The 26,195-nt window shown below is 33.0% G+C and overlaps 4 protein-coding genes across 6 annotated transcripts in view; 2 read left to right on the forward strand and 2 right to left on the reverse strand.

The window, feature by feature from the left end:
* LOC101507874 (3-dehydroquinate synthase, chloroplastic) overlaps positions 1 to 1,959 on the forward strand; it is a 3,760-nt gene extending 1,801 nt beyond the window's left edge. The window contains exons 5-8 of the mRNA XM_004512095.4: positions 627 to 750; positions 1,232 to 1,294; positions 1,377 to 1,520; positions 1,611 to 1,959. Coding sequence (XP_004512152.1) covers positions 627 to 750; positions 1,232 to 1,294; positions 1,377 to 1,520; positions 1,611 to 1,742 — 463 coding nt within the window. The 3' untranslated portion in view covers positions 1,743 to 1,959. The remainder of the gene's footprint in view (positions 1 to 626; positions 751 to 1,231; positions 1,295 to 1,376; positions 1,521 to 1,610) is intronic.
* A 170-nt stretch (positions 1,960 to 2,129) lies between these two features.
* On the reverse strand, positions 2,130 to 8,990 carry LOC105852669 (beta-galactosidase 13-like). Its single transcript, XM_073364514.1, is given in 20 exon segments — positions 2,130 to 2,419; positions 2,522 to 2,867; positions 3,231 to 3,376; positions 3,501 to 3,608; positions 3,883 to 3,996; positions 4,093 to 4,193; positions 4,315 to 4,433; positions 4,510 to 4,688; positions 5,078 to 5,245; positions 5,481 to 5,599; positions 5,980 to 6,064; positions 6,158 to 6,263; positions 6,690 to 6,784; positions 7,165 to 7,311; positions 7,403 to 7,495; positions 7,584 to 7,650; positions 7,947 to 7,992; positions 7,995 to 8,058; positions 8,172 to 8,267; positions 8,801 to 8,990. Coding segments are annotated over 20 exon segments (2,532 nt in total). The 5' UTR covers positions 8,981 to 8,990; the 3' UTR covers positions 2,130 to 2,266.
* Positions 8,991 to 11,221: 2,231 nt separating this feature from the next.
* Positions 11,222 to 13,969, forward strand: LOC101508512 (rac-like GTP-binding protein RHO1). Of its 3 annotated transcripts, none has more exons than XM_027337561.2 (8): positions 11,222 to 11,377; positions 11,651 to 11,868; positions 12,283 to 12,370; positions 12,458 to 12,567; positions 12,724 to 12,787; positions 13,340 to 13,404; positions 13,495 to 13,560; positions 13,646 to 13,969. In XM_027337561.2, exons 2-8 carry the CDS (start codon positions 11,770 to 11,772, stop codon positions 13,745 to 13,747), a joined length of 594 nt encoding a protein of 197 aa, XP_027193362.1. In that variant the 5' UTR covers positions 11,222 to 11,377; positions 11,651 to 11,769; the 3' UTR covers positions 13,748 to 13,969. The 3 variants fall into 3 exon arrangements, with proteins under 3 accessions (XP_027193362.1, XP_012574507.1, XP_012574508.1); XM_012719053.3 differs by having other exon boundaries at positions 11,302 to 11,458; XM_012719054.3 differs by lacking the exon at positions 11,222 to 11,377 and adding an exon at positions 11,393 to 11,545.
* Positions 13,970 to 14,969: 1,000 nt separating this feature from the next.
* LOC101508825 (vacuolar protein sorting-associated protein 35A) lies at positions 14,970 to 24,752 on the reverse strand. The gene is made up of 21 exons (XM_004512098.4): positions 24,510 to 24,752; positions 24,295 to 24,391; positions 24,039 to 24,162; positions 23,353 to 23,538; positions 22,837 to 22,924; positions 22,563 to 22,619; positions 22,361 to 22,450; positions 22,130 to 22,252; positions 21,136 to 21,270; positions 19,917 to 20,033; positions 19,390 to 19,629; positions 19,252 to 19,317; positions 18,982 to 19,071; positions 18,387 to 18,476; positions 17,863 to 17,958; positions 17,191 to 17,259; positions 17,029 to 17,109; positions 16,766 to 16,873; positions 16,573 to 16,676; positions 15,661 to 15,774; positions 14,970 to 15,564 (listed from the first exon to the last, which is right to left on the reverse strand). Exons 1-21 carry the CDS (start codon positions 24,600 to 24,602, stop codon positions 15,354 to 15,356), a joined length of 2,379 nt encoding a protein of 792 aa, XP_004512155.1. The 5' UTR covers positions 24,603 to 24,752; the 3' UTR covers positions 14,970 to 15,353.
* Positions 24,753 to 26,195: the final 1,443 nt, after the last annotated feature.

Consider the following 26,195-nt stretch of genomic DNA (forward strand, 5'->3'; position numbering starts at 1 on the left):
TTCCTGCTACTAGCTTATTTCATTTCTGTTATGAAGCTTGTAATGATATAATAGGTGTAACATGTCATAGTTCATAAAAGCAGATCTTCTAGGAAATGTATGTTTATATGTATAAAGTTTTGGACTTTTGGCTGGAAAAAGCATCTCTAGCTTGAGCTTTTTGACTTCCTCATTCTTGTTGGCTATGTTGCACTGGTACAAATATGAGTATCGAACACAATACTCTGTACTATAATTTTGTAAAATGAAATTAAAATAGGGATATGAGTAAGGCAGCATATATTAAATAAAATTTTCATATTTATGTATGTAAAAAGTTATCTAGTTATCACTGTCCTGTCATAACTAAATTTCCATGCTTGCTCCCCCTCTCAAATTCCAATGTAATAATTGAGATTGAGAAGTACTTTGAGGGTGACAGATATCCAAAATAAGAATATGCGTTAAAAGTAGAAATGTAGGTGTGTTATTTAGTATCGGATACAAACACAATACCGTTTTTCTAGTATGTACGTTATTGCGTATTAGTGGTACATTATTTCTTGTTCGTCTATCTTTTATCATCTTAATGTTCTGCAATTACTTTTACTTTTCCAGTTTTTACAAATTATTGTCATCCACTGCAGAGATCCTAGTGCACTGGCATACGCTATAAAGCGATCGTGTGAAAACAAGGCTGAGGTTGTGTCCTTGGATGAGAAGGAAAGTGGACTCAGGGCAACATTGAACTTGGGTCATACATTTGGTCATGTGAGTAGGTTTTACTGTTTATTGTATTTTTTTTTTATGCAAAACTTTGAAATCTTGGTTGTGAAGACCATCCTTGGCGACATATGAAATATTCATAACCTAGGGCTACGATATATATATTTTTATGCCTTCATGATCAAGTATAAAATTGTAAATAGATAGAAAAATAATTTTGTATATGGGGGAGACATGGATTGTTTGAGAAAAAATTAATAGGCCAATTTGATTAAACATGGAATTTAAGTTTCTACATAGCATAGAATACGAGAATATTATGAATAATATTCATTTTAGTTATTTATTACTATACTTTTGACTAGTTAATCACTCATGCCCCATTTCATGCTATATTGCTTTTGAGTCATACTAATGCTGTGCAAGTCGTTTTCATCAAAATAGTAAAATAATTGCTTCTGCATTTTCTTTATTGGTAAATTTCCTTCTTTGATTTTAATGTGCTTTCTCATGGCACTTATTTTAGGCAATAGAAACTGGGGTTGGCTATGGACAGTGGCTTCATGGAGAGGCTGTTGCAGCTGGCACGGTATATATATACTTACAATCAAACCATGAATTATACCTACATTTGTTTCTATTTAAGGAAAACTGTATGCCAATGTACACAGGTAATGGCTGTTGACATGTCATATCGCCTAGGTTGGATTGATGATTCTATTGTGAAGCGAGTTAGTGACATTTTAAAACAGGCCAAGTTACCGATTGTGCCTCCTGAAATTATGACTGTGGACATGTTTAAATCTGTCATGGCGGTAAGGAACAACGCTTCAGTTTCAATACTCGTAAAGTTCATTTTGCTTTTAGTGTCACTAAAAGTTCATTTATATTGGTTGGTATATCAGGTTGATAAGAAGGTAGCAGATGGATTGCTGAGACTCATCCTTCTAAAGGGTCCTCTCGGAAATTGCATTTTCACAGGGGATTACGACAGAAAGGCTCTAGACAATACACTTCGTGCATTCAGTAAATCTTGATCGTTGGGTTCGATGTTTCTATTGCAGCTTTACGCAATTCTTTGTAATTTACAGTGAATGCTTGTATGTTGTGATAACCTCACTTTTATTTTTCCTTTGTACTTGGGATGCTCCTCATGGTCCCTATTATATAGTCAAGAGTCTATAACAAAGTTGTATTATTAGAAGTTGATGCACGATCAATAATGATTATCCAAGTAGATCATATTCTTTTTGACCTTTTGGTTGCCTACAAGGAGGAGGGTGTGGTTAAGTCATTAACTTAAACTAGTCCATATGATTTAAAATTAATCTCTTGTTCTGAAGTAACATTGAGAGAACCCGGTGGCATGAAGAACTAGATGACTCTTATCTATTTCCAGATGAACCAAAAATTTGTGTTAAAAGTCCAAAATGTGGTCTTATACAGATCAAATTAAATCCTATTCATATTCATAAACAGCTAAAAGAGTGCAAAAAGTACACAGTCTAAAGTTTCTAAAATTGCATTTGAAAATGACAGCACTAGCTTCCTTCTTCAAATTCTAACTTGAGTGAGACTCTCTCACTCGCACATTTTTACGGCCGCAGTGCGCTTGAATTGCTAGAGTCTTTGAACTTCCTGGACAAGTATTTCCATGCTTATCAAAAATGTTCTTGTCTACAGGCACTGTACACTTTTTCTTTCCCAAGCAGTACTGCACATTAAGAATAAGAAAGTTACATGTAAAAATATACAGACATATATAGCATACCTGTGTGTGCGACAAGAAAAAAGGAAAAAAATAAGCTGTTTTGACCTGTTCCACAATCTTCTGGCTAATTTGGGCATTGCATTTTCCAAGGAGGAAATGTCCACAGCTTCCCACTGGATCACCATAACTTGCAAAATCCACTTGAGTAATAATTTTGTTGTCCAAACACACCAAGTTTGCAGTTGGTCTTGGAGTGTTTACATTGGTCCTTATCACACCCTTATCTCTGCTCCATGTCTCTACATTTGGTGGATAATCTTCCCCTACTATGCTGCAAATTGTGTCTCTATTGACGGTTAGGATCTCTATACCATCTAGTTTTCCTCCCATTTCCTCTAATATAACCAGAAGATTATTCTTTGGCCGCAAGAATGCCCTTGGAATGTGATAACTGTGAAAACAAAGCATGGAAACAAGGTTTTAGCTTCAACTACTACCTATCTATGTATTTACTACATGCATGGTTTTTTATATCCTTGATATAGGTACGAAGTATCCACCATTATTTTTTGCAGTGACTTATCTCGTGGGAAAACTTGTTGGACACACAAGGTGAATTATTATCTCCCAATCAAGTTTTCTCCATACACAAGAGTCAAGGATCGAACCCCTGACCTATTTACTTAAAGCGTCTGAGTTTTTTATCACTTATATCAACCACACGATGCCATGTTGGTCTTTACTGCATGCATGTAATGTATATTTTATAGTTTTTGTCTTTCGACAATTATTATGAGAATGTCACATTACTTACATTGGTTGAGAAGGTTTTCCTAGAGGAGAGAGGTATGATGACCAGTAACGACCAATGCTTTTCCCATTCACCCAAATCATTCCTTTGGACATAGTTTCCATTTGAATGGCAACAGGATTATTTCCTTCAGGAGCATCAAAGTTAGTCTGTCATTGGTGAAAATATGTTACAGAAAGAAAGTATAGGATATTTGGTTCTTTTACATATCAATTCCCTTTCAAATCCACATGCCATTTTGTTGTGTAAATATGTTTTAAGAAACAGGAGTACCTTGTACCATGTTAGAGCAAGAGCTGGTCCCTTGTTAACTTTGGTCCATTCAAACCTGTGAGAACCTTGCTCTGTGAAAATGTTGAGCTTTTCACCTTCTAAACCTATCTGCAGCACAATCATAGCTTAAATACATGTCTCAATGCCATTCTCTTGGTAATCATTCTAGAGATTAATTTTGATACACTATCGGTGTAATACTTTTTACACTATCTACCAATCACAAATTACTATTTGTATGACTTTTGAAGTAAATATGATTAAAGTCAAACATTTTTTGTGATCCGACAACTGGAATTGAGTGACAATGTAAACTTGTTTACTCTGTCAGTACATATAAATTAAATTCATCATTCTATATGTGAAGTTCTTATAGTCTTACCTTATGCCACCATCCACTGTATGACAGCTCAACGGTACCACTGTTAAGGCCATGCAGTGACACTGTGCGAACTCCCGTTCCGGCAACCCTGTGCTCCAAGTAAGACCCACTATCCTAAATTGATTGGAAAAAAAACACAATTATGAGTGTGCTTCCTGGGAAAATAGAATGGATAATGAAAGAGTAAAGTATAAGTTTTGATATCATTACAGGGTATCCAACAGTTGCTCCCAAGATTGATATGTTATTAACTCCTGGCCTCAAGGATATTGGTTTTTTGAAGATAAAACTCTTTGCTAAGTTGTTTCCATTCCCAGATCCTATAAAAAAATTTGCAAATTTGAGAGATTAAACAAATGCATAAATAGAAGTACATTGAAGACAAGGCTAGGAATTCTTTCTAAACTTAGATTAAATTATTGTGATCAAAGAGAACATTTCCTATATATTCACCATTGACAAATGCATGCAAAAGATGACCAAGAGATGATACTTCAAGAACCACATTTTTCGTTTTTCTAAAGGGCAAGTCACCTTGGTCTAATTTTATACTGAGGAAAAGACAACACCATTAACAAGACAGCATATTGATACTGTGGTAATGGTAAGGATTAAGGATCCATTTACCTTGTCATAAACCATAGATAGTCAGTGGTATCCTTGGTTGTGCTGAAGTGCTCTAAAGGCTCCATTGATTTAAGTTGAGAAACATCTAGAGTAGGAATTTTCTCTTTAGCCATTGTCCATTGGAGTTTACTAGCAATCTTTGATTTCTTATAGTTTCTTGCATTGTATTGTGAAACAATCTATTACACAATAAAAGTTGCAATGAAATTAACTAACTAAACATTAGTTTTTGGCAGTATGTTTAGAACCGAATGAAAAAAGATTAGGACTTGTTTGAATTGGTTTATTTGAGTTTTTCTACATACATAAGTACTTGTGACACTGTTTGGAAGACCTTACAAGAAACAACTTATGAAATGTTCATAAGTTGTTTTCAACTTATTTCTATAAGTTCTCTAGAATAACTTATGAAAACAACTTATAATTTATCTGAAAATATATTGACTTTATTTAATCTCTTTGTTATAGAAATACTAGTTTATATATAAGCACTTATATAATAGGTGTTTATATTATAAGCGTTTAATTTAACTGTTTATACGCACAAGCCTCAATTGAGAACTTATACACTACCATTCGTGTTGTATACAACTCTTTTGCAGTCCAGAAGTATGCTTATAGACCGTGGAGGAAGGTGATACTTATCACCCCTGAATTCCGCAGTTGCAGCCAAAACGGTGTTGTTGTTGGATAAAAAAGCAGCACATGCATTTCCTTGCCCTTCATAAGTTCTACTCTGCAAACAAAGACATTGTAGTCATGGTTTTGAATTGTAGTTGCAGTAAAATATAGGAAAATGCAATTGATGCGGCCACAATTGTAGTTAAAATGTCATTGTAGAGACCTCAAAAACCGTTATCTTGCGCTCGAAATTATGAATGCAGACCACAATTTAGAACCATGATTGCGATGTGTGAACATTATCCTACTAGTTCTTCTGAAATGAAAGTGTGAAACTATTACTTTCCTACCTCTAAATCTTCACCCAATTTTTGTGTTGATGGAGTTCCCCATAGCAAAGCTTTTTGACAAAGTTTTAAATCAGCATGCAAGTCTCTAAGGTGACCCCATTTTGGTTCCCTTGGCAGACCTAAATCACAAACAAAAGCACATAAGCTTGGACATCTAGAAAGCTGAGTGAGTGGTGTACTATATTCCCTCTATTCCTTTTTACGTGTCGTTCCTGTAGAAGAATTTTGTTCCTATTTAGTTGTCATTTTTAAAGTTCAATGCAACATAACTATTGTTTTCTCAACAATACTCTTTTCTATTTATTGCAGAGAGAGAAATAGGTGAAGTGAGATAATAAATATTTAAGGTATTATAGAGAGAGAAAAAAAAAAAGACATAATTATATCAAAAGTAACAAATTTTATTAATTTTCTTGATATGTGTAAATAACCTTAAAACGACAGCTAAAAAAGAACGGAGAGAGTAACTTTTAGAGGGTCTATGTCCAACGTGCCTAACCATATTCATCAATAGGAGCTTCATCATAGTATTGAGTTGTCACGAAAGAAGATGATGTTCTGCCAAAATTTGTTCCACCATAATACTTCAAAACAGATAACAAGTATGTCATTAGAATCATGTTATGGGTTTTATGTACAAAATTTAACACCAAAGTTTAGATAGTCATGCTTTTTACCATGTAATAGTTAGTAAGTGTGCCTTTCTTTGAGAAGAAACGAGCAACAGAAAATGCAATATCTTCAACTGTTCTTACAGATGGAGGGTCTCCAAATGCTCGGTATCTGTGATGACCAAGTCATTTCAAAAAGCATGAAACAGGTACTAATAGTCCAACTGTATGTTTGCATGATTGTTTGTCAATATTGGAAAATTGATTTGGTTAAAAAAATAAAATTAAGCTCTGTTAGGATAAACAACTTAACTAAGCTATATTTTTTTTATCACTTCTAGGTCTTGTTAGCATAACCAACTTAATTAAGCTCGATAAGCATAAACACTTATCATATAAGTGCTTGTGTATAAATTTCTCAAACAGTCTCATTCATGCTTATACCAGTAGATCAACACAAATAATTCAATTTGAAAGTTTGGAGGTAAAATTAATTTTGGCACAAATAAGCCAAAATTATATTTGTCTATAGAAAAATCAAGTTTTGCACTCCCCCACCATGAATCCATATAAAAAAAATGAAGAGTGAAGCACTTACTGTGCTGTCCAATTCTCAGTCCATAAAGTAGGTTTGTTTGGGCTATTTGGGCCAGCAAATGTATCTCCACAGTACCTTCCATTGCAAGTACTTATCTGCATATTTGTGTTCTTCCTATAAATTTCATTCACAAGAAAGAAAAAGAAGGACTTTGATATTGACATTTTTTATGCGGGGGAATTCGGATTGCATGCAGTTGAAATCCAGTTCTAATCAATACATTAGTAGCCGTTAGATTTTGATTGAATGGTACAATATGCATGCAGATTTTAATATCTAAAATCCCGAACTTGAAGTCTAGACTTCCAACCTTGGTCCAACGACTACCAATTTGTTGACTGCATCAATGCATGGAATTCCGACTACATGCAATTCAAATCCCTCCCCATGTTACACCTACACTATTCGAAACTTTAGTTTCAAACAACAAACATTATCCAAAATAAACTTCAAGAAATGAATTGAATGAACCTACCACTGGACCTGCTGGTGCATTTAATTGCTTGCACATGATCCATGGAACTCCAGTACCTAGCCCCACAGCCATGTTAGCTGCCCATTGGATATATCTTGCGCCATTTTCTTTGTATGCATGTTGAACAGCTGTGTACTCATTTTCAATCTGACAAAATCAACAATGATGAAACGTAAATCTAGTGCACTCAACAAGGATATAAGTTATAACTAAATTTCACATACTTGTTATTGTTAACCTGTGACAGAATAATTGGACCTCCTTGTGAGGAAAAAAGCTTCTCATCCCTCAGCTTCTTTATGATCATTTTGGTGAATTTTTGCATATGGTACTGCATGCATACAAATATAGCATTATGGTCACTTATGTTTTCTGAGAAGAAATTATGAAAATGATATGTGATTAGGTAGAGTAATCACCATGAATGGTTGACTATCTGATCTGACAGTAATGTTGGGAACTTCTCTTAGCCATATTGGTAATTCTCTGAAAAGTAACCAATAAAACAAGATTTAGCCAAGATTTGTGGTATTATTTCAAATATTGGATTAAATTTATTGAGTGAATTTTTTGCAGCGTCAATCTTGTTCAAAGAGTCGTCAAACAATAGATGTAAATATCTCTCTCAACATTCGACAAGATTCAAACTATGTAAATATCTCTCTCAACATTCGACAAGATTCAAACTATGATTCACACCGTAAGGGAGTATCTCTTCTGCTTTAAGCAACCCTCATTAATATTTGGAGAGAAAATTGAATCAACAAAGAACACTGTCTTACCCATAATTCCATTCAGCCTCAATGAATGGCCCAACTCTAAGTGTTCATACATATCATGATTTCCAATCATCTTTATAAATTTGATTAAATCATAATTTCCTTCAAAATTGTACTGCACATAATAACAAACACTAATTAATATGTTAGCAATAGCATACTACAATCCAAGTAAGTAAATAGTGATATTCAAATTTGGTCTTAAAAAACATATGCAGATCACATTACTTGGCCATGCACCGGTTCATGAGTGTTCCAAAAAACATAAGTTTGAATCACATTGAGCCCTCCTTGTTTGGCTTTCTTGAAAATGTCTGGCCACATCTAACCAAAAGAAATGAATGTATAAAATGAAGCAGATGATAAATCTATTAGTTTAATAACTATACACGACATTATTAATAAACAAGTACTAGTATTACATAAATGTTGAATCATATTTCACTATTGTCACAAATTCACAGATCTGGCTCCCCTACAGTCGGGACATCCTGCATTCACGCATTCGAAACATCGAGGACTCATTTGATCAAAATCGAACAATCCAAATTCAAGTTTAGTAATTTGAATTATATAATAAAAATTAAAAGGAAGATGCTCTTCATCCCCTCAACAATCTCGGGGTTTTACCAGATTTCAAAATTTGGTAGATCAAATCTCCAATCTAGTAGTAAAAAATGATATTATCAGAAACTCCAATCTAGTAGTGTTTTATGCATTTTAAGTAAACATTGAGAGTGGATGATCAATCACCAAATTAAAATCTGCATTTTTAGCTCATCCGACCACCGATGGGCCGAATCTGTCAATCCGAATTCCAAATTCACAATGTCAACAAAAATGCATGTGTAGCTTACCTCAGGAGGACTACGAGGATAATGAACAGAACCAGAGAATAGAAGCATCCTTTGACCATTGATAATCAATGACCTACCATCATAAGTCACACCCTTTTCTACACAATTGACAACTGCTAAAAGAGCCAAAAATGCAACAAGAGTAGTGACCAAAAAGCCTTTGCTCTCAGTCAACATCATAGTTTTTTGGTTGCCAAATTCACACAAGTATATATTGGTTAATTAAATTCAATTATTTGGTTGCTTCCAAGTTATGAACATGTGCATAGGGTATTGCTTGATGCACAAGCATTATAAACAAAGGTATATCATGTTTGAGTATATGATGTTCAATTATGTGACTCAGGAGAAAACTTCGGTGTTTTTATATAATGTGGTGTGTGTGCTTGACATGATTCCACTAATTTTCGTTCATTCTTTGTTTTTTCTTTCTTTGGAAAATTAATAATGTGTCTATTTGTGCCTCACTCACATAACACTTCCTATATTTGGTTGAAGAATAAGGAATGTTTGTGAGTTTGACTTGGTCACTCAACAGAAATTCGAAAAATGCTGGACATTTTTCCCTGTTACACCACACATCACACACACAATTGAAGAAGAAGCCTTTGCATGTGGATCAAGTTTCAAGTCAAACCACTGTGCTTGCTAGTCTTACATTTTTATTTATATACATAAGCAAAAATTAGGTATTTTTGCATGCAACATGGACTAATTAATTTATAGAATCATATAATACCATACTACTCTGCAATAAAATATAAACATCAATGAGTCAAATAAAGTTGATGTATTTAATTTAAATACATCAATTTTTTTAATCTATTTTTATTTTTATTTGTTTTACTATAATTACTATCTTAGAACTCAATTATAAGAAGAAGAAAAAATGTCTAAATTTATTTAATTCAAATATAGCAAATGCATGTCAACTAAACTATCTGCATATAATGTTATTATTATTCAAAAATATCTTTAAATTAATTTATTAATGTTGTGAGGTAATAACTATTATAATAATTAGATAATAATTATGAGTAAGTTAGTAAATGTATTTTTGTTTACTGACAATGGAGTTCATATGGATATATGGTTGAAGGCCTAAACCTAGAAAACATGAAAATGAAAAAGTGAAAATACAAGTTTGAAGTAAGATTAACTCCCTGTTTCATAATAATTTATCCATTTGTAAAAAACAATATCCTAAAATGAATATTTTTAATTTTTAATAAATTTTTTTAATTGTACAATTTAATTAATATTACTTATATAATTTTTAATGTAATAGTTTTTACTATATATTTATGATATTAATAATACAATTAAAAATAATAATTTAATAAAAGTAATATTATTTCTCTTTTATTCATACAGTTACTTAAAAAATGTGAAATGATAAAATGACTAAATTATTTTAATTTTGAGATGGAAAGAGTATTATATAAAGATAACTTATCATTTTGGTTAGACATTGTTTTTGACAAATTTAATTTTTCTATATTTAAACTTAAATTAACCCTATAATTATAAATAAAAAAATAACGCTTAAAAGATACAAATTTTTAAAAATCAAATTTAGTAATATATAACATAAATATTGATATTAAAATTTAAATAATGTAGATACTATAAAACTAAACATAGCTGAAAAAGCCACACACAAAAAAAATATCTAATGCTGTCTTTCAGCTAGTCAATTGTAATGGCAAAGACAAAGTTTGTAGGTTGACATTTCTTATTCTAGCAACATCCTTAATTAATCAATGATGTTTGCTCTAAATCTGTATCCGTAGCCACTTCCACAACATGCTCGCCATGTTCTACCATAAAATAGATACACTCACATTTTGAAACAAGGAAAATAAACTAGCTACTATGTATTGTAACTTCCTTCCATTTTGTTGAATTGTTTTTAGAAAATGTGGACACTTCTCCTGATAGATAAAACTGAGGGAACATAAATAAATACTATATATCATTATTGTTTTTTAAATTTTTTAGTAAAATCTTTATCATCCTAACCTCAGTTTCTACCATAAAAAATTGACCCATATTAATTTTTTTTTCTTCTAAATTTTAGTTATCATTTGCAGATAAGCCACACCATTTAACTATTTAAATATAAGTATAAAAAAAATTACGTAATTTTTAGGTAACAACGATTAAATGATCCTAAACATTAGATTTTTTATTTTTGACTGAACTCTAGAAATTAGAAAGAATTTACTAAATTTATCGTCTACTACTACCATACAATGTACTCCATTTATATATTTATATTAATATTCTTTTATTGGATTTTCCCAATTTTTGCGTCATTAATCACCATCCGTTAATACTAATAAAAAGAAAATGAGAAAGTGTCCGTGACCATGAGTTAATTAAGTCAGGATCCGAATTTCGGTGCGAGAAATTCGTGAAATAAGGAAATTATTATTACTACATTTTCATTTTAAGGAAAAAAAAACACAAAAATGAAAGAAAAAAAAAACAAGAAGCAAATAATTACAGGATGTACGAAATTGTTGGTGTGTGAACGAACGGTTCAACGGCAAAATCTCGCGGGGACAAAAAAAGGTTCATTCTTCTCTCTTTCCTTTCCTTTCTTTCTTCTCAATCTCCGTTCCGTTACCGCTTAATGCCATCTCCTCCCAAAGGGTTAGGGTTTCCTTCTTTTTTTTTCTTCCCTTTTCTCAAAAATATACTAATTCCCTCAATAACTCTTTCTGCATTTTCGATATTAGGGTTAGCATTCGTTCTTTTTTCTTTTATTTATTTATTTATTTATTTATTTTGTTGTTTTTCTCAATGTGGAAGCTTGTAATTGTTTTCGAATTTTGGTTTTTGCAGATGTGTGATTGAAACAGAAGAAGCAACTGGAGGAGGGGGCGTGTGATTGGGTCCTCAGGTGAAGATCTGAGGCTTTTTTTTTTGGTTTTCCTTTTTCTCGGAGTTCAAAAAACAAAAAGATGAGCGCTTCTAGGTTTATAAAGTGTGTCACTGTTGGTGATGGAGCTGTTGGAAAAACTTGTTTGCTTATTTCTTATACCAGCAACACTTTCCCCACGGTTTGTTCTTCTTCCTTTTTTTTTTTGGATTTTTAAGGTGTTTGGATTATATTTAAATTTCGGTATGTAAATTTGAAATTCAGTTACATATATATTATATAATCTCTGTTTGGGTGTAGAAATGGAAAATACTTTTGAGGTAAGGACTTATGTAAATTATGATTTGAAATTGTGCATGGAATGTTAGTTTGAAGGTTAAAATGTATATAATGTGAGATTTTGGCTGTGATATTTTTTTGTTGGTTGGAGTTAAAAATTGGGTTGATCCATGTAGCTGATCGTACTTACTGTGATAAGGCTTGGTTGTTAAAAATGAAAGTTGGGTTGAGTTGGTGTTGATGACGATATTGATGTGTAAATTTGTGGGATTATCTATGTTGGTTGTTGTTTACTCTGGTTTTTGTTTGGAGACAGGATTATGTGCCGACAGTTTTTGACAATTTCAGTGCAAATGTGGTTGTTAATGGAAGCATTGTCAATCTGGGTTTGTGGGACACTGCTGGTAATCTTTCATAGTTTCGTTTAGGTTCTGGTGGATTTTATGATTTGGGAAGTTCTTTTTGGATTTATTGTGTTATTTCTGGAACAGGACAAGAGGATTATAATAGATTAAGACCTTTGAGTTACCGTGGTGCCGATGTTTTCATATTGGCTTTCTCTCTCATAAGCAAGGCCAGTTATGAAAATGTCTCCAAAAAGGTGCTTGTTCCTCCCATCTTGCTGTGGCGTCCCTTGTGCTTTTTATGTATTTCTGGTTATCTGTGGTGAACAATATACGGATTGTGTTATATGTTAGTTGAATGTTTAGTTTATGGAAAATTGCTCATACATTATATGTGTTCATTTCATTTTCAGTGGATTCCAGAGTTGAAGCATTATGCACCTGGTGTCCCCATAATTCTGGTTGGCACAAAGCTTGGTATGTTTTTTGCTGCATAATGTGACACTGATATGTTGATGCCATCTTCCCCCATATTTATACATCATTAATCAGGGTTTTTGTTGTGATGAAATCATATAGTCCCGTGCATTTCATGAACATATATTGATGTTGTAAATATTATTATATCTTTGGAAGCTTCTGTTTGTAGAATTGGTTAACTGCTGAACGACTTTTTATTATTCATCTACTAGGGGAAAGAGGGGATTTCTCGTGCATTTTATTTCATCTCTTCTATAGTTATTCATCTCCATTGTTTTTCCAATGGTATCTGATACTTCAGTTGTTGTCGTCAATGTTCTGACGTTTCTGCCTTTCTAGTGTGTTTTAGTTATTCACAAATTGTATATGCAATTAGGGTTTCCCTGTCTCCAGATTTGTATAAATAGTTTCAAATAATCTCCCATTGAGTTGTGATAGCTTCCAGTTAGACAAATGAATGTGTTAGTTTCCTGATCAGTTACATTCTATAGACGGTTTTCTCAACATAAGAGTTAGTTTCTTATTATTTTTTCATTTGTGTTGTGATAGATCTTCGGGATGATAAGCAGTTCTGCATAGACCATCCTGGTGCCGTTCCAATTACCACAGCTCAGGTGATTTTTGTTTCGGGTGCTCTGGGGTCTTGTTTAATTATTTATTATTTAATATTTTAAATTTAATCTGACATGTAAGTCCTGTTAAAGGGAGAAGAGCTGAGGAAGCTGATTAATGCACCAGCTTACATTGAATGCAGTTCAAAAACACAGGAGGTAAATGTTTTTCAGAGTTTGTCTTGTAGTTCACAATGGTTAATTTAATATGTAGTCTTAAGTTTATTGGTGGTATTTATTGCAGAACGTGAAGGCGGTTTTTGATGCAGCCATAAGAGTTGTCCTTCAACCACCAAAGCAGAAGAAAAAGAAGGGTAAAGCACAAAAGGCCTGTTCAATATTGTAATTCACTAGGTGTAAACAATTGATTACCCTTTATTCTACCTGTATTCCCCTCCCCTTCTTTCTTTTAATCATTTCTTTGTTATTAAAGAAGTTGGAGAGTCTTTGTGGGTGTTCTTTCAGACAAATACTCTAGATCTCCTTGAAGCATAAGGTGGTTTAATGCTTTGCTTTCTTTGAATTATTATTGTTAACTCTAATAGTCAAATTTGCATTTCATGGTTCCCATCTTTTTCTTATGACTTCCGTTTTTATTTATGTATTAAACTTGAATACATCAGTTAGGATAACGACCTTTTTTGCTTTGCATTTACCAAAACCACAACATTTACTGTTTTGAAATTCATTTTGCGTTGACTTACCTTAATCTTAAGTATCTGAACTTGTTCAATTAATGGTTTTCATAAACTCTTTTTACAATTAAAGAGGAAAAAAGAGTTAATTCTATATAAATCATTTGTATAAACTACATTAGATTTTGTGAAAATAAGTTACGTATATCACAAGTTTTTTTCTGAGGTGACAAAAAAAAAGTTTTTTTAAACACTTGTAAAATTTTCATCATAATAATATAATAATAACCTCTATCAAACGCCTCTTTATGATTTACAAATTACAACTCTTCGCAAATAAAGTCAATCATAAGAATCGAATTGTTAATTGAGAGGGTTATATCTAATAAGGATTTTAGCTTTGCAGTTCACATTACGCGTTAGAACTTCACTTAGCTAGCATAAGAGTTTGAGTGGCGCCAATTACAAATGATAGTCCATTTGATGTTTTTTTCAACAAAACTTCACACGAACATAATGTCTGTATCGTAATCACTCCATTTGATTTTAATTGTTTTCGCCTAACTTTTCATGGATTATCCTATGGAAAGGCCAAACACAAACGGAATATAGAAATAGAAAGTACTATTCTTGTTTTACCATTTAAAAATTCCATTACAGCTTGTTGTAAAAACGTCTGGGTGCTAATCCTCAACTTTTTGTAATCTCTTATTTTGAAAATACATACGTAACCATTTTAACACCCCACAATCATTTATTGAAATAAACTTTGAAAGTATCAATACGAAGATAGATGGAGGGAAACCCAAGATGCTAAGGTAGCATTTCCTCAAATATATCCAAATCCACCTATCCAAACGGGTACTTTAAACAATACTCGATGCTAATGCAAACTAGGCAAAGAAACTATGCGTAACAAGTACCAAAATTCCGTTAACAGAAACCCAAAAAATTAATTATCTATCTTCCTATAGACACTACAATAGAAGTCCATAAATTCGTGTAGACCTTTGTGCACAACTAGAATAATTAAAATCTAGTAACTGTACTAAATAACTTCTGTAAAATGAATGTCAATTTTGGGGACAGAAGTATCTAACAAACTTCAAATTTGTTCAGTCTCAATAGTTACATAGTGAATTGAACTCCAAGCTGACCAACATGTTATTGCTGTCGGCTCATATCATGAACGAACAAACCTGTGGTTCCTCAGTTGAAATCCCAAGAAGACAATTCAGATCATCTGCTGGACCATCCGATGAACAACTTGCTCCGAAGTGTAACATAACAAAGGAAACAGTATCAGTCATCTGCATGTCAAACCTTGATGGGTTCGTATTTCTCCCCAACAGTACCGCCCTTTTGTTTTTGGAACTGTATATAACGCATAGTAGTGGCTAAAAAAGCATCAGCAGATGGATCTGGAGTTGCAGAGTCACTTTGCATTTCATTCATAATTAACTCAATTAGACCCTGGATAGATGCAACTGTGACTTGTGGGTTCCCCTTCTCAAAGAAGTAAAGATACCTTGCAAAAACACACACACATATCATCATTCCATTTTACTATCGAGAAGCAAATAAAGACAACCCTGGCTTAGGATTACATGGATGTTAATCTTACTTGTTCAAAATCTCAATGAAAAGCATTACTGATCCAGTGCTACCTCGTGCTGCATTTGCCATTTGTTGTGCAGCATTTGCAATCCTTAAAGCCCGCTTAAGGCATAGTAGAACTCTGGTTCAAAAATACATATATATATAAGAATATGACAAAAACAGTAAGAATCATGATAAGACAAACAGAATTAAATTCCCATATTCCTTTTCAAACTTATGAGATATCTTCTCTGAAACACAGATATTGACACGAACACCAGACACGACACTGACATGTTGACACCGGTAATAATTAAAAAAAAAAACAAATTAATTGAATGTAAATAAGGTGTCGGTGTCACGTCGGTGCTGGACATCGACACGTGTCTGACACCGAGACACGCCTTTGATTAAAGGTGTCGGTGCTACAGAGAATATCCCACATCCCTTCTTTCTTTTTTCTTTTCCCGCATTTCCAGAGTATGATCAGAGTTTGCAGTCACTGAGCAAATATTTTCAAAAACTTCACTTCCATGAGGGGTAGCATCGTTGGATTAAATCACTCTTATCTACTCCAGGTTACATGCTCCCTCTAGCCTTGATTATAAGCAAAAATAACTAACTACACACTAATTAAGAAATTTAATTAAATGCAATTATTACTCTTGATCACATAAAATATATAAGTGCATTCGAGACCAAAGGGAGTCTTGCATAATTCTAGTAGTTGCCGAAAATGGTATAGACAACGATAGGATTATTTGGACATGCAAACAATTGAAATTTATGTACAACTATTAATGTTCAACTAAAGAGAAACTAGGAAAAGCACTAAACAATCTTCCAAACAGAGCAATGCAGGGAAACAAGCATTCCTCAGAACTTCAGAAGTCTGAGATCTCCTAGATGTTATATCAATAGAAAATTAGAAACAAACCTTTCTCCATCTTTCATATTATCATGATCATCAACCCAAAACAAATGTGAGCAGGCATACACAGCTCTGCATTGATCTGGCTTCTTTAAAAGCTTTGCTGAATACTATCCGATGAAAAAGCACCAAAAAGAAGATTCAGTATAAGTCAAATATACATCAAACGCTGCATAAATAAAAAGATTTTAATAATCACCCCTGTGGCCTTGTGAGTTAAAGTATCTCTGTTCTCAACACCAAAGACATGCATCCTTTGAAGAGTTCCTATTATTAAATGGATAGCTGTGACCTGTGCTCTTGAATCCTGGTATAACAACACGAGTTTGTAATTGAGTATGGCTAAGCCAAAAAAATTATCATGAACATTACTCTTCCAAAACTATACTTACTCCATGAAAGGAAAGGGGGTTTTGTGTGTGAGCTGGTAGGAATTAGTAAGGGTTATATGTTAAGACTTACAGAAATTTCTTCTTCATATAGAATATATGCTTGGGTGAAAAATTCATATGCAACTGGTTCCAACTCACAGTCATTTGCAGCCTTAGTGGAAGAAAAAATACATCAGAAAATATAGTTTGAAATATCATTTAGATATGCTAAGAACCAAATATATTCCAGTACCTCAGCACATTGTAAGCACAACTGCAATGCTAACTCTGGTGCCAGGACACCTGACAGGGTCTCGATGGTCTGAGATAGAAAAGATAAAAATATCAAGTTAACCAATCAACTACACAATCTTCCAAGAATACGCCGATTTATCACAAACAAAGAACAAAGAAGAGACAATCTGTGAATTTCTATTGCTTTTGTTTAGCCTACCAGTTGCTCTACCAACAAATCCTCAAAACCTCAGTATTATTATTAAACAATAACTAACTATTTATATGCAATTAAGTTGACGCAAGTCACATTTTAAATAAATAAAAAAAGAGCATGCGTTCTTTGTATATTACCTGATTTAAAAGCTGGAAGATTTTCTTTGGTGATGTTGATGCATCATCTCCAAAAGGATTTTCTTCTTGACCGTGACCTTGCAACTGCCTGACCAACTGTATACAGTAAAGTACATACAGTATATAAATAATAAAATTATTTTACTGGACTCTGTAGAAAAAGATAAGCATCTGTGAATTTCTATTGCTTTTGTTTAGCCTACCAGTTGCTCTACCAACAAATCCTCAAAACCTCAGTATTATTATTAAACAATAACTAACTATTTATATGCAATTAAGTTGACGCAAGTCACATTTTAAATAAATAAAAAAAGAGCATGCGTTCTTTGTATATTACCTGATTTAAAAGCTGGAAGATTTTCTTTGGTGATGTTGATGCATCATCTCCAAAAGGATTTTCTTCTTGACCGTGACCTTGCAACTGCCTGACCAACTGTATACAGTAAAGTACATACAGTATATAAATAATAAAATTATTTTACTGGACTCTGTAGAAAAAGATAAGCAACTGAGTTGTAGACAGTCAGTCATTCATTTGCTATCAGGTAAAATGGACACAGGGAACCACATAATCAAGAAAGCATGACTAACATCAAATAGTCATAGCATTTTGGTTTAATTTAGTTATAATGACTCATTGTGCCAGTTCATTTAGATCTAAATCCTAATTAATCACCTCATCAAGTCAATGACATATTACATTCAACCTTAATATAAAACTAGGCCAAAATGCAAAATTGGTCTGGTCTCTACCCTATGCCATTGCTGCCAGCATTATCAATTCATCATTATGTAAGCAACAAACAAGGTAAAACAGTGTAAAATAGAAGCAGCAGACTAATCAAAATGTTCAAGCCAAACCTTTAAAGAAGAAAAAATAAGAGGTGGAACAGTGAAAGGCAGACGCTTTGATCCTCCAGTCAATACGTGCTTCCTCACAGTTTCAATGATCTGCAATTTAGTGCATGTCCATTCAAATTTTAAGTAAAAGTTGAACCCATGAACTTTAACATGAATCCCCTCCAAAATAGGGGATAAACCATGAAATATGCAGTCATGAGCAACATATCAAACATCATTCCACTGAAATTAGAAACATTAAAAATCACAGATAAGCACTCATACTCACATGAGAATGAGACCAGATACAATTCATGTAAAAAGTAAAAATGTTAAGAGGTTAAACCTAAGTTAAAACCAAATCCATTTCAGTGCTTGTAAAAGATTTATTTTATTTTTTACAAGGTTATCTGAATGTATTGTAGAATATGAAGGAGGAAAAAGAGAAACAGAGAAAATGATAGTTTCTACAAAACTGAATTATGACATTCTGAATTATGGAGTCAGCTAAAACTATCAACTTCAGTTCGAAAGAGGAAAATTACAGCAAAAAACCAAGAACACAAATTTCTTTTTATTTTGGTCATAACTCAACAAACAAATATCAGCAATTCACCTTAAACATCTCTTCTGGATCATCATTATAAAGCATCTGGATTAGGCGTGCAACAGAATTCTGCTCCTCTTTGAAATCATCTTCATCCAACTATGGAGAGAGGGAAAAAATAAGAAAAACACAAGAAAGGATCACAAGAATAAGGAAAATCTTATCTTTTAATGAAATGTACAACATTTTATTATAAAAGGTGTCATGTAATAGGAGAAGTCACAATAACAGATATTGTAAAAAATAGCCTAACAGGATTAGTCATGGTACTGAAATGACCTCATCATTAGGAGTCCCGTCAGAATCCTTGATAAGCCCCTTTATCAGTTCAAACAATGCTTCCACCTACAAATAAACCAAGTTATGTTAATAAGAATTCATACCAAACAGCAGATCAAAAAGTAAAGTAACACATACCTTGTCTGAAGTAGAAATGCGCGTTCCATTTTTCATAATGCTTTGAATAATAACAGTGGCCATGACCTTATTAGTTGGAATGTCAAGGTATTCCATTACACGAGGATAGTTTGAAAGCTTCAAGGCAGTCATTATATCATTATATTTCTCTAGTGGAGCGCTTAATAAAGCAACAATCTGCTTTGTTGCCTTCTTGTCCTCAATTTTACCTTTGCCAGAGAGATTTTTCACACATGCTCCCTAACAAGAAGTATACACAGTCAAGCATGGATTTTTGGAAAATCCATGAGTAAGTCTGCTTCCTTAATTGAAAATAATCAATAACACTATGCACATTAATTAAATGCAATAACTATTTTCTGACAAATAAAATATTATCAAAATGACTGTCATTCTTTGAAAGGAAAGGAAGTATTGCCATGGGTTAAGGAAATAAAATAATGTCAATGGCTGCATACTGATCAGATTAAACATATGAATCAATAAGTAAACACGAATGTGCACAAACAGTTTAAGATGAAACATACCAAGACTTGATCTGCATAATCTAGTCGATCAGGGTGGACATGAAGAGTGAACGTAAGAAGAGATGAATACAATGTTACAACTCCAGCAGTGGGCATGTCAGGCTGTGCCTCTATCACCTGTATAACAATTTAGGAGCTCAGATTTCACAATCCATGAGGCATGAGCATAACAACAATAACAGTGAACCATAGATAGACAAATGCAAATCAGAAGAAGGCAACAGAAGACAATTTTGACATTCAAATACAAAATGAGAATGTAAAAATCATGCTTTATAATCAAACATTGAAGTGATGAGATATGAAAGAATTATATTTAGATAAGACAGAGTATAAAAGGAGAGAGAAAGAATCAAGAACAACTATGGTATTTTATTCCCCATAAAATGGAATATCGCTGACAATCTGACATATGCATAGACATAAATATTATCTTAAACAAATCTCATCATATCATACTATCTTTTGGGAATAACTTTCATACTTTATTATGTTTCATGATTTGTTTTAATAATAGTTAGAATTAGGAGTCTAGTATTGGTATAAATATAGAATATTGACCAGTGCTTTGTTTTTAATATCAGATAGTTAAGATACATAACAATATTATAAGTTAAGAGTTTATTCTTACTGGGTCTAACTCAGTCCCACAAACATCTAAGGTGAGGATTGTCCGATCTTTATAAGCTCCATTTAATCCATACCTATAGACAACGAGGGACTTGAACATTTCTCCACACAGGGTATTGGTTCTATGTGTGGACAATACAAGTGGCCCAACAATTAATCTAGAATAAGCTCTAAAGTCATCTTAGATTTTGGACCAGATTCAACCCCATAGTAGGATGAGGATTGTTCGTAGTTTAATAGCTTTGTTAAAGTCATATGTTGGGCTTTTCTCTAGTAATTTTCTATTTACCTTCTGTATTTAAATCCCTATAAGCTTCATCAATCATAAAATATGATGAACAAGCAATATTATACCTATTTCTTTTAACTTTATTTTTCCTTTCAATAATAGCACATTAAGAACTTTATCCTTTCAATTTGAATTTGTACTTCCTAGAAAGTCTATTAATTGTCTCTGGTTATATGTGTGTTGGTTGCGAAATTACACAAACCATGGCTGCTTAACTTTTAGGCAGTGAGCAAGCATATAATTATAAATGTTTTCAGTACATGACTATAATATCCAAGATCTATCGAACCAAAAATATACCTTGCCAATTGCATTGCTTAATTTGGAAAATGCTTCCACCTGCAAAAACTCGGGCAAAACCTCTGTACTTGAAGCAGCATAATTCGAAAGTCTTTCCATTAACTGGGATAGTACAGTCTTGATGTCAACAGATGGCTGAAAAATACGGCAACAAAAAGGACAGAAAGCAACTGAGTGACAATACCTACTGGATTTTCAGAATAAAATTGTCATAGATATTTTGGATGCAATTTTTCATGGTTCTGAACAAAACAACTACTCTGAATCATGTGTTAATCAATTAATCCAGAGTGAAAAACAAATAGTATGTTTAGTTATTAAAACCATGGCACTATACATAGATTGGTTCTCCTGAGAGGCAAGGTCACTTTATTTTTCCCAGGTAACAGGCGCCAAATATCAGTCAAATAATGCTGAAGCTAATTTATTTTAAACGAACTGATTAATGTACCATCAGTAGACCTTAAAAGTATAAATTTAAAAACTAGAACATAACATAAAACACAGCATTAACAGTAAAAACATCTGCAAATAAGGGCAACAAAATATGGTTATGTTGGCTTCCATCTGTTGCATATGGTTGATCACAAACGTCCGAATCATTTAATTTAATGCAAGTTTCAACTTCAAATCAGATTTTTTTAGGAAACGTTTGGCGATGCCAAATGCAGCCTCCTCAAGTTCACCCCAATAAATATTTGCTTAAAAAAAAGCCTCTCCTCAAGTTCTAACTGTATAGGTATTACAAATTTACAGCCAGTGAAAAAGTTTGAAAACTCAGATGATGCGACGACTGCTAATCAATACATAGCCGTTTCCTTTAGTATCTCTAATTTTCCGAGATTGTTTGGTAAATATGTTGCTCATATTTTATTGGTGTTTCTTCAGAACCCTCTTTGATGAATAAAATTTCACAATTTTGGAAAGAGAAGAAAAAGCATATACATATCAAGGCATCCTCCAGAAGTAAAAAATAAAATGCAAGCTCACTAACCTGAAGCTGAGGGTAAGCACTCAACAACACGTCAAGAGTTTGCAAGTGATACTCATCAGGGAAGACTTGAATTATGCAATCCATCAAGTAGAACTGGGCCAACTCATCTTTGCAATTCACGACCTGTCCAATATAATTGAGGGAAAGGAACCATTTACCCGATTAGAAAGTGAAACATATCTTTGACAATTAGAAATAGAATATAATTTTTTATAAACAAAAAGAGTATACCTGCTCCAGTACTCTAGGCAGCACAACCTCTTTGTACATATCAAGGTCAACACCCTCTATCTGACTAAGAACATGAAGATTCTTCCCAACCTAATAATGTATCAAGGATAAAAAAAAAGCAAGAGAAGCCTTCTATAAGCATTGGGTCATGTATACAATGCCATTGTAGTGAAGCAAACCAGTAACAGGCTTTGGGTATTACAAGATCACGCAGCTCACTCCTTTCCTTTTCTCGCTTCTCCTTCTCCCTGGAAGGCCCCTGCAGACCAGAAAGCCCGACAGCAAGCCTCAACTCAGGATCAGCTAAGAGTATGAATTTATCACATGCATTACTACACCTGCATGACCAGAAATCATGCCCTCATGATATATTTTACTCTCATGACATGCAACTATTGTGACGACGTGCAACTATTGTGACGACATGCATGTCCAAACATGAGAGCATTAACAATGTGCAAAAAGTTTCAACCAACCTGATGTTGCATCCGCACCCAAAGCTTGTTCATTTCTGTGAAATTTTGGAGTACAAACTCTACAGCATCTGATACAGTATCCGCATCCCTACAGTTGCCAGAGTAGACATTCACATATCAGGTTCAATCTTAAATTGCTGCAGTTGAAATTACTGCCATTTCCCCATCTTCAAGACAAATGCTGAACAGTGTGTGAAATACAGAGACAGAAGAAACAAAAGACAGACCAACAAAAAACAAAAAGGAAACAAGAGAGGGGTTCCAATATTCAAATGACACCAATAGTATGCATCGTGCATCAACATTACGAAGATGTAGTGAGATAATAGTTTAGTTTTGATGCCTTCAGATAGGCTGGCAGTTCTGATAGAACTAAAAGAAGTGATGGTGCCAAATGGTGCAGCTGACTGACTCTGTTTATTGAAACTTCAAATCTAGCTCAATTAAGAGACTGCAAAGACAGATAGTACTGCCCAATGCCAATGACAGGAGTGAGGGGCAAAAATTAGTGCTTACCCTTCATACTCAGAACCAATATCAGGCAATTTATCTCTACTAACTTGAGAAAGATAACTTCTAAGAAAAAGTCCACGAACAGGGTTCTGAATGCCACGACACATCTCCACGAGATCCTTAAGAACATCCTTAGCAGGAGCTTCCTTAGATTTGATGTATACAGATCCTACTGTACAGAGGAGATACCTGATTGTAATCATAAAATTGTCATCTCATAAGCAAAAAGCATACTAATAGGAAAAAAAAAAAAACACGACTGATGCAACTTCAAACTTCCAATACTTCAAACTTTTTTCATAAAAAATTGGCATGAGTTTCAAAACCAAGAGGACATATATTAAGCCATCAGTTACACCAGGATCAGTTTCTAAGCAAGTATAGTCATTTTCACCATACACATTGATGAAATATCAATCTTAATGATATTTCACATTGAGATATCAATCTCAAAGTAATTTCAATCTAAAGATAAGTGATTAAAAATCAAGTTTCGACAGAATCGCACACGCTCCATGTTCAAAAAATAATCTACAAGTAGAAGAAACTTAAAAATTCTTACTCGGCATAACTACGAAACTAATCTTCAACTTTGTAACGGTAAATATATCTATTAATAGAACATTTTGGAATAATTTCCTATCTGAACAAGGATTCCAATTTCCAAAAACAACCGTCAGGTCACTTACAGTCGAGGCAAAATGTTGCCAGCGTGCTGGACAAGCTCATAAAGATCAATAATGGAGCAACCACGACGAGTCTCTTCTTCAAAGAACATCTCCAGCTTCCTCAATTGATCAAAAGCGCGCATATCTACAACGCCACAAATAAAGAGAATGCAATATACACATAAAAAATCGCAATCATAACAAAGCAGAATAAATTTCACAATCCAACGGCAACAAAAAAAAACAAGATGAAAGTGGATCTGAAAGCAGAACTCACATAGTTCATAGTATTTGTGAGGAGAAAGCTTAGAAGTCCTAAGCTCGGAAAGCATCTGAGCCGAATATTTCAAAGCATCTCTGAGATTATTCGAGTCCTGCAAATTGGATCGAAATCGATTGGAAAATTGAAATTGAAAAGCGAATCTGAAATTAGAGTGATCGCGAGTGTAATTGAAGAAGAGAGAATGTGTTAGGGTTTAACGGAGAAGTTACCAATGCACGGTGCATGTAGAATGAATTCTGTTGAAGGCCGGCGATTCCGGCGGCGAGAAACTTCTCTTCGTCTTCGGTTCCGTCTAACATCATTCTCTCCGTCGAATTTTCGTATCTCTTCCGTCTAACTTCGATCGCTCTTTTTAACTGTATGTTGAACCAAACTTGTTTTGTTCGTTCTTCTTCGTGTGCTGTTTCCGCTTGGGATGTACGAAATGAAGAATATGCTTATGCTTTCCTATTAACCTCTCCCTTTTCCTATTTGGCCCCTAATTAGAATATTAATGTGTTTAATTATTGGTTATGCTACATACTTTTACATTATTATTTTTTTTAAGAGAATAACATACATTTATAATAATGATGTATATTTGTTAGTAATGGAATCTTCATTTTCCTTTTTATCGAATAAAAAAGGTGGAAGTAAAAAGAAAACTACAACGAAATAATTCAAAGAGTAGAAACTTTTAAAGCGTTAGAGTGGAAAATAGGAAGAATGGAATAAAAGGACTGATAATAATAAAATGTGAATAATAATTTTTATTTATAAGTAATATGTTTCCAATGATTAAGGGACACGATTTATTTCAGTTTGTGCAAATCAATTCAAATGATTTAGTGCATCTGATTAGTTTTATTAAAGGAAAAAGTAGTTATGAATTCATTTGTAAATATTTAATGAATTTTAAAATATTTTTTAATTTGAACGGGGACATTATCACCTAATCTTAAATTTTGTTATAAATAAAAATATTATAGTGCAATGAAAATTGAAAACATATCAATTATATATTTAAGTTATAAACAAAAATAAATAGGTATGAATGAATGTATAAAAGGAATTATTTTAGTCATAATAAATGTGAGTTTAAAATATAATCTCGTGTAAAAAGTTATTTTACTAAATTAAGAAAATTTATTTATCAAAATCAAATTAGATTATTTGTGTTAACATGTGGATGGATACGAAAATGTAGTGCTTAGATATTATTGATTATATGATTAATGATAATAGAGAAGATGAGAATTTTTTTAATAATAATAATTAATGACGTTGAAGGTAGTAAAAAATCAAATGATATAAACGGAAAAAATATTATGTGATCTAAAATATTAAACAAATTTACATTGGTAAATCAACACTTAAACTAAACACAAGAAAGTTACATAAGTTAACTCATCACAACACTTTACACAATTAAACATTAATAACTAAACATAACATTTTACTCATAATTAAACTTAACAAAAATAACTGTTAAAAACATGTTTGATTTACCATCTGATACCTCAGATAGTCATTTTCACTTGCAAACGCGTTTGACTTTATGTTTGGTAGATCATAGTTGTCTGTTCACAAAATTATGTTTGCCTACAAACGTTGGTTTACATGAAAGCAATTATCCTATTGCTTTTCCTTCTTCTATTTTATGTTTTCTGTTTGAATAGTTGGTTCCACATATTATAGGAGAAAGCATCAAAACATTAAAAAAAAACCATCTTATAGGAGAAAGCATTAAAACATTAAGAAAGAAAAAAAAAAAAAAAACCATCCTATACACACTACTTGTATAATGTGTTCATCTATCCAAAATTTAATTCTATATCTAAAAGAGTGTGTTGGGAGACGTGTATATTTTTATTCATAAAATCGTATTTTCATTTATTTATATATATATAATATAT

This window comes from Cicer arietinum, chromosome 8 (genome assembly GCF_000331145.2).
Source record: "Cicer arietinum cultivar CDC Frontier isolate Library 1 chromosome 8, Cicar.CDCFrontier_v2.0, whole genome shotgun sequence".
In the NCBI taxonomy this organism is placed as follows: domain Eukaryota; kingdom Viridiplantae; phylum Streptophyta; class Magnoliopsida; order Fabales; family Fabaceae; genus Cicer; species Cicer arietinum.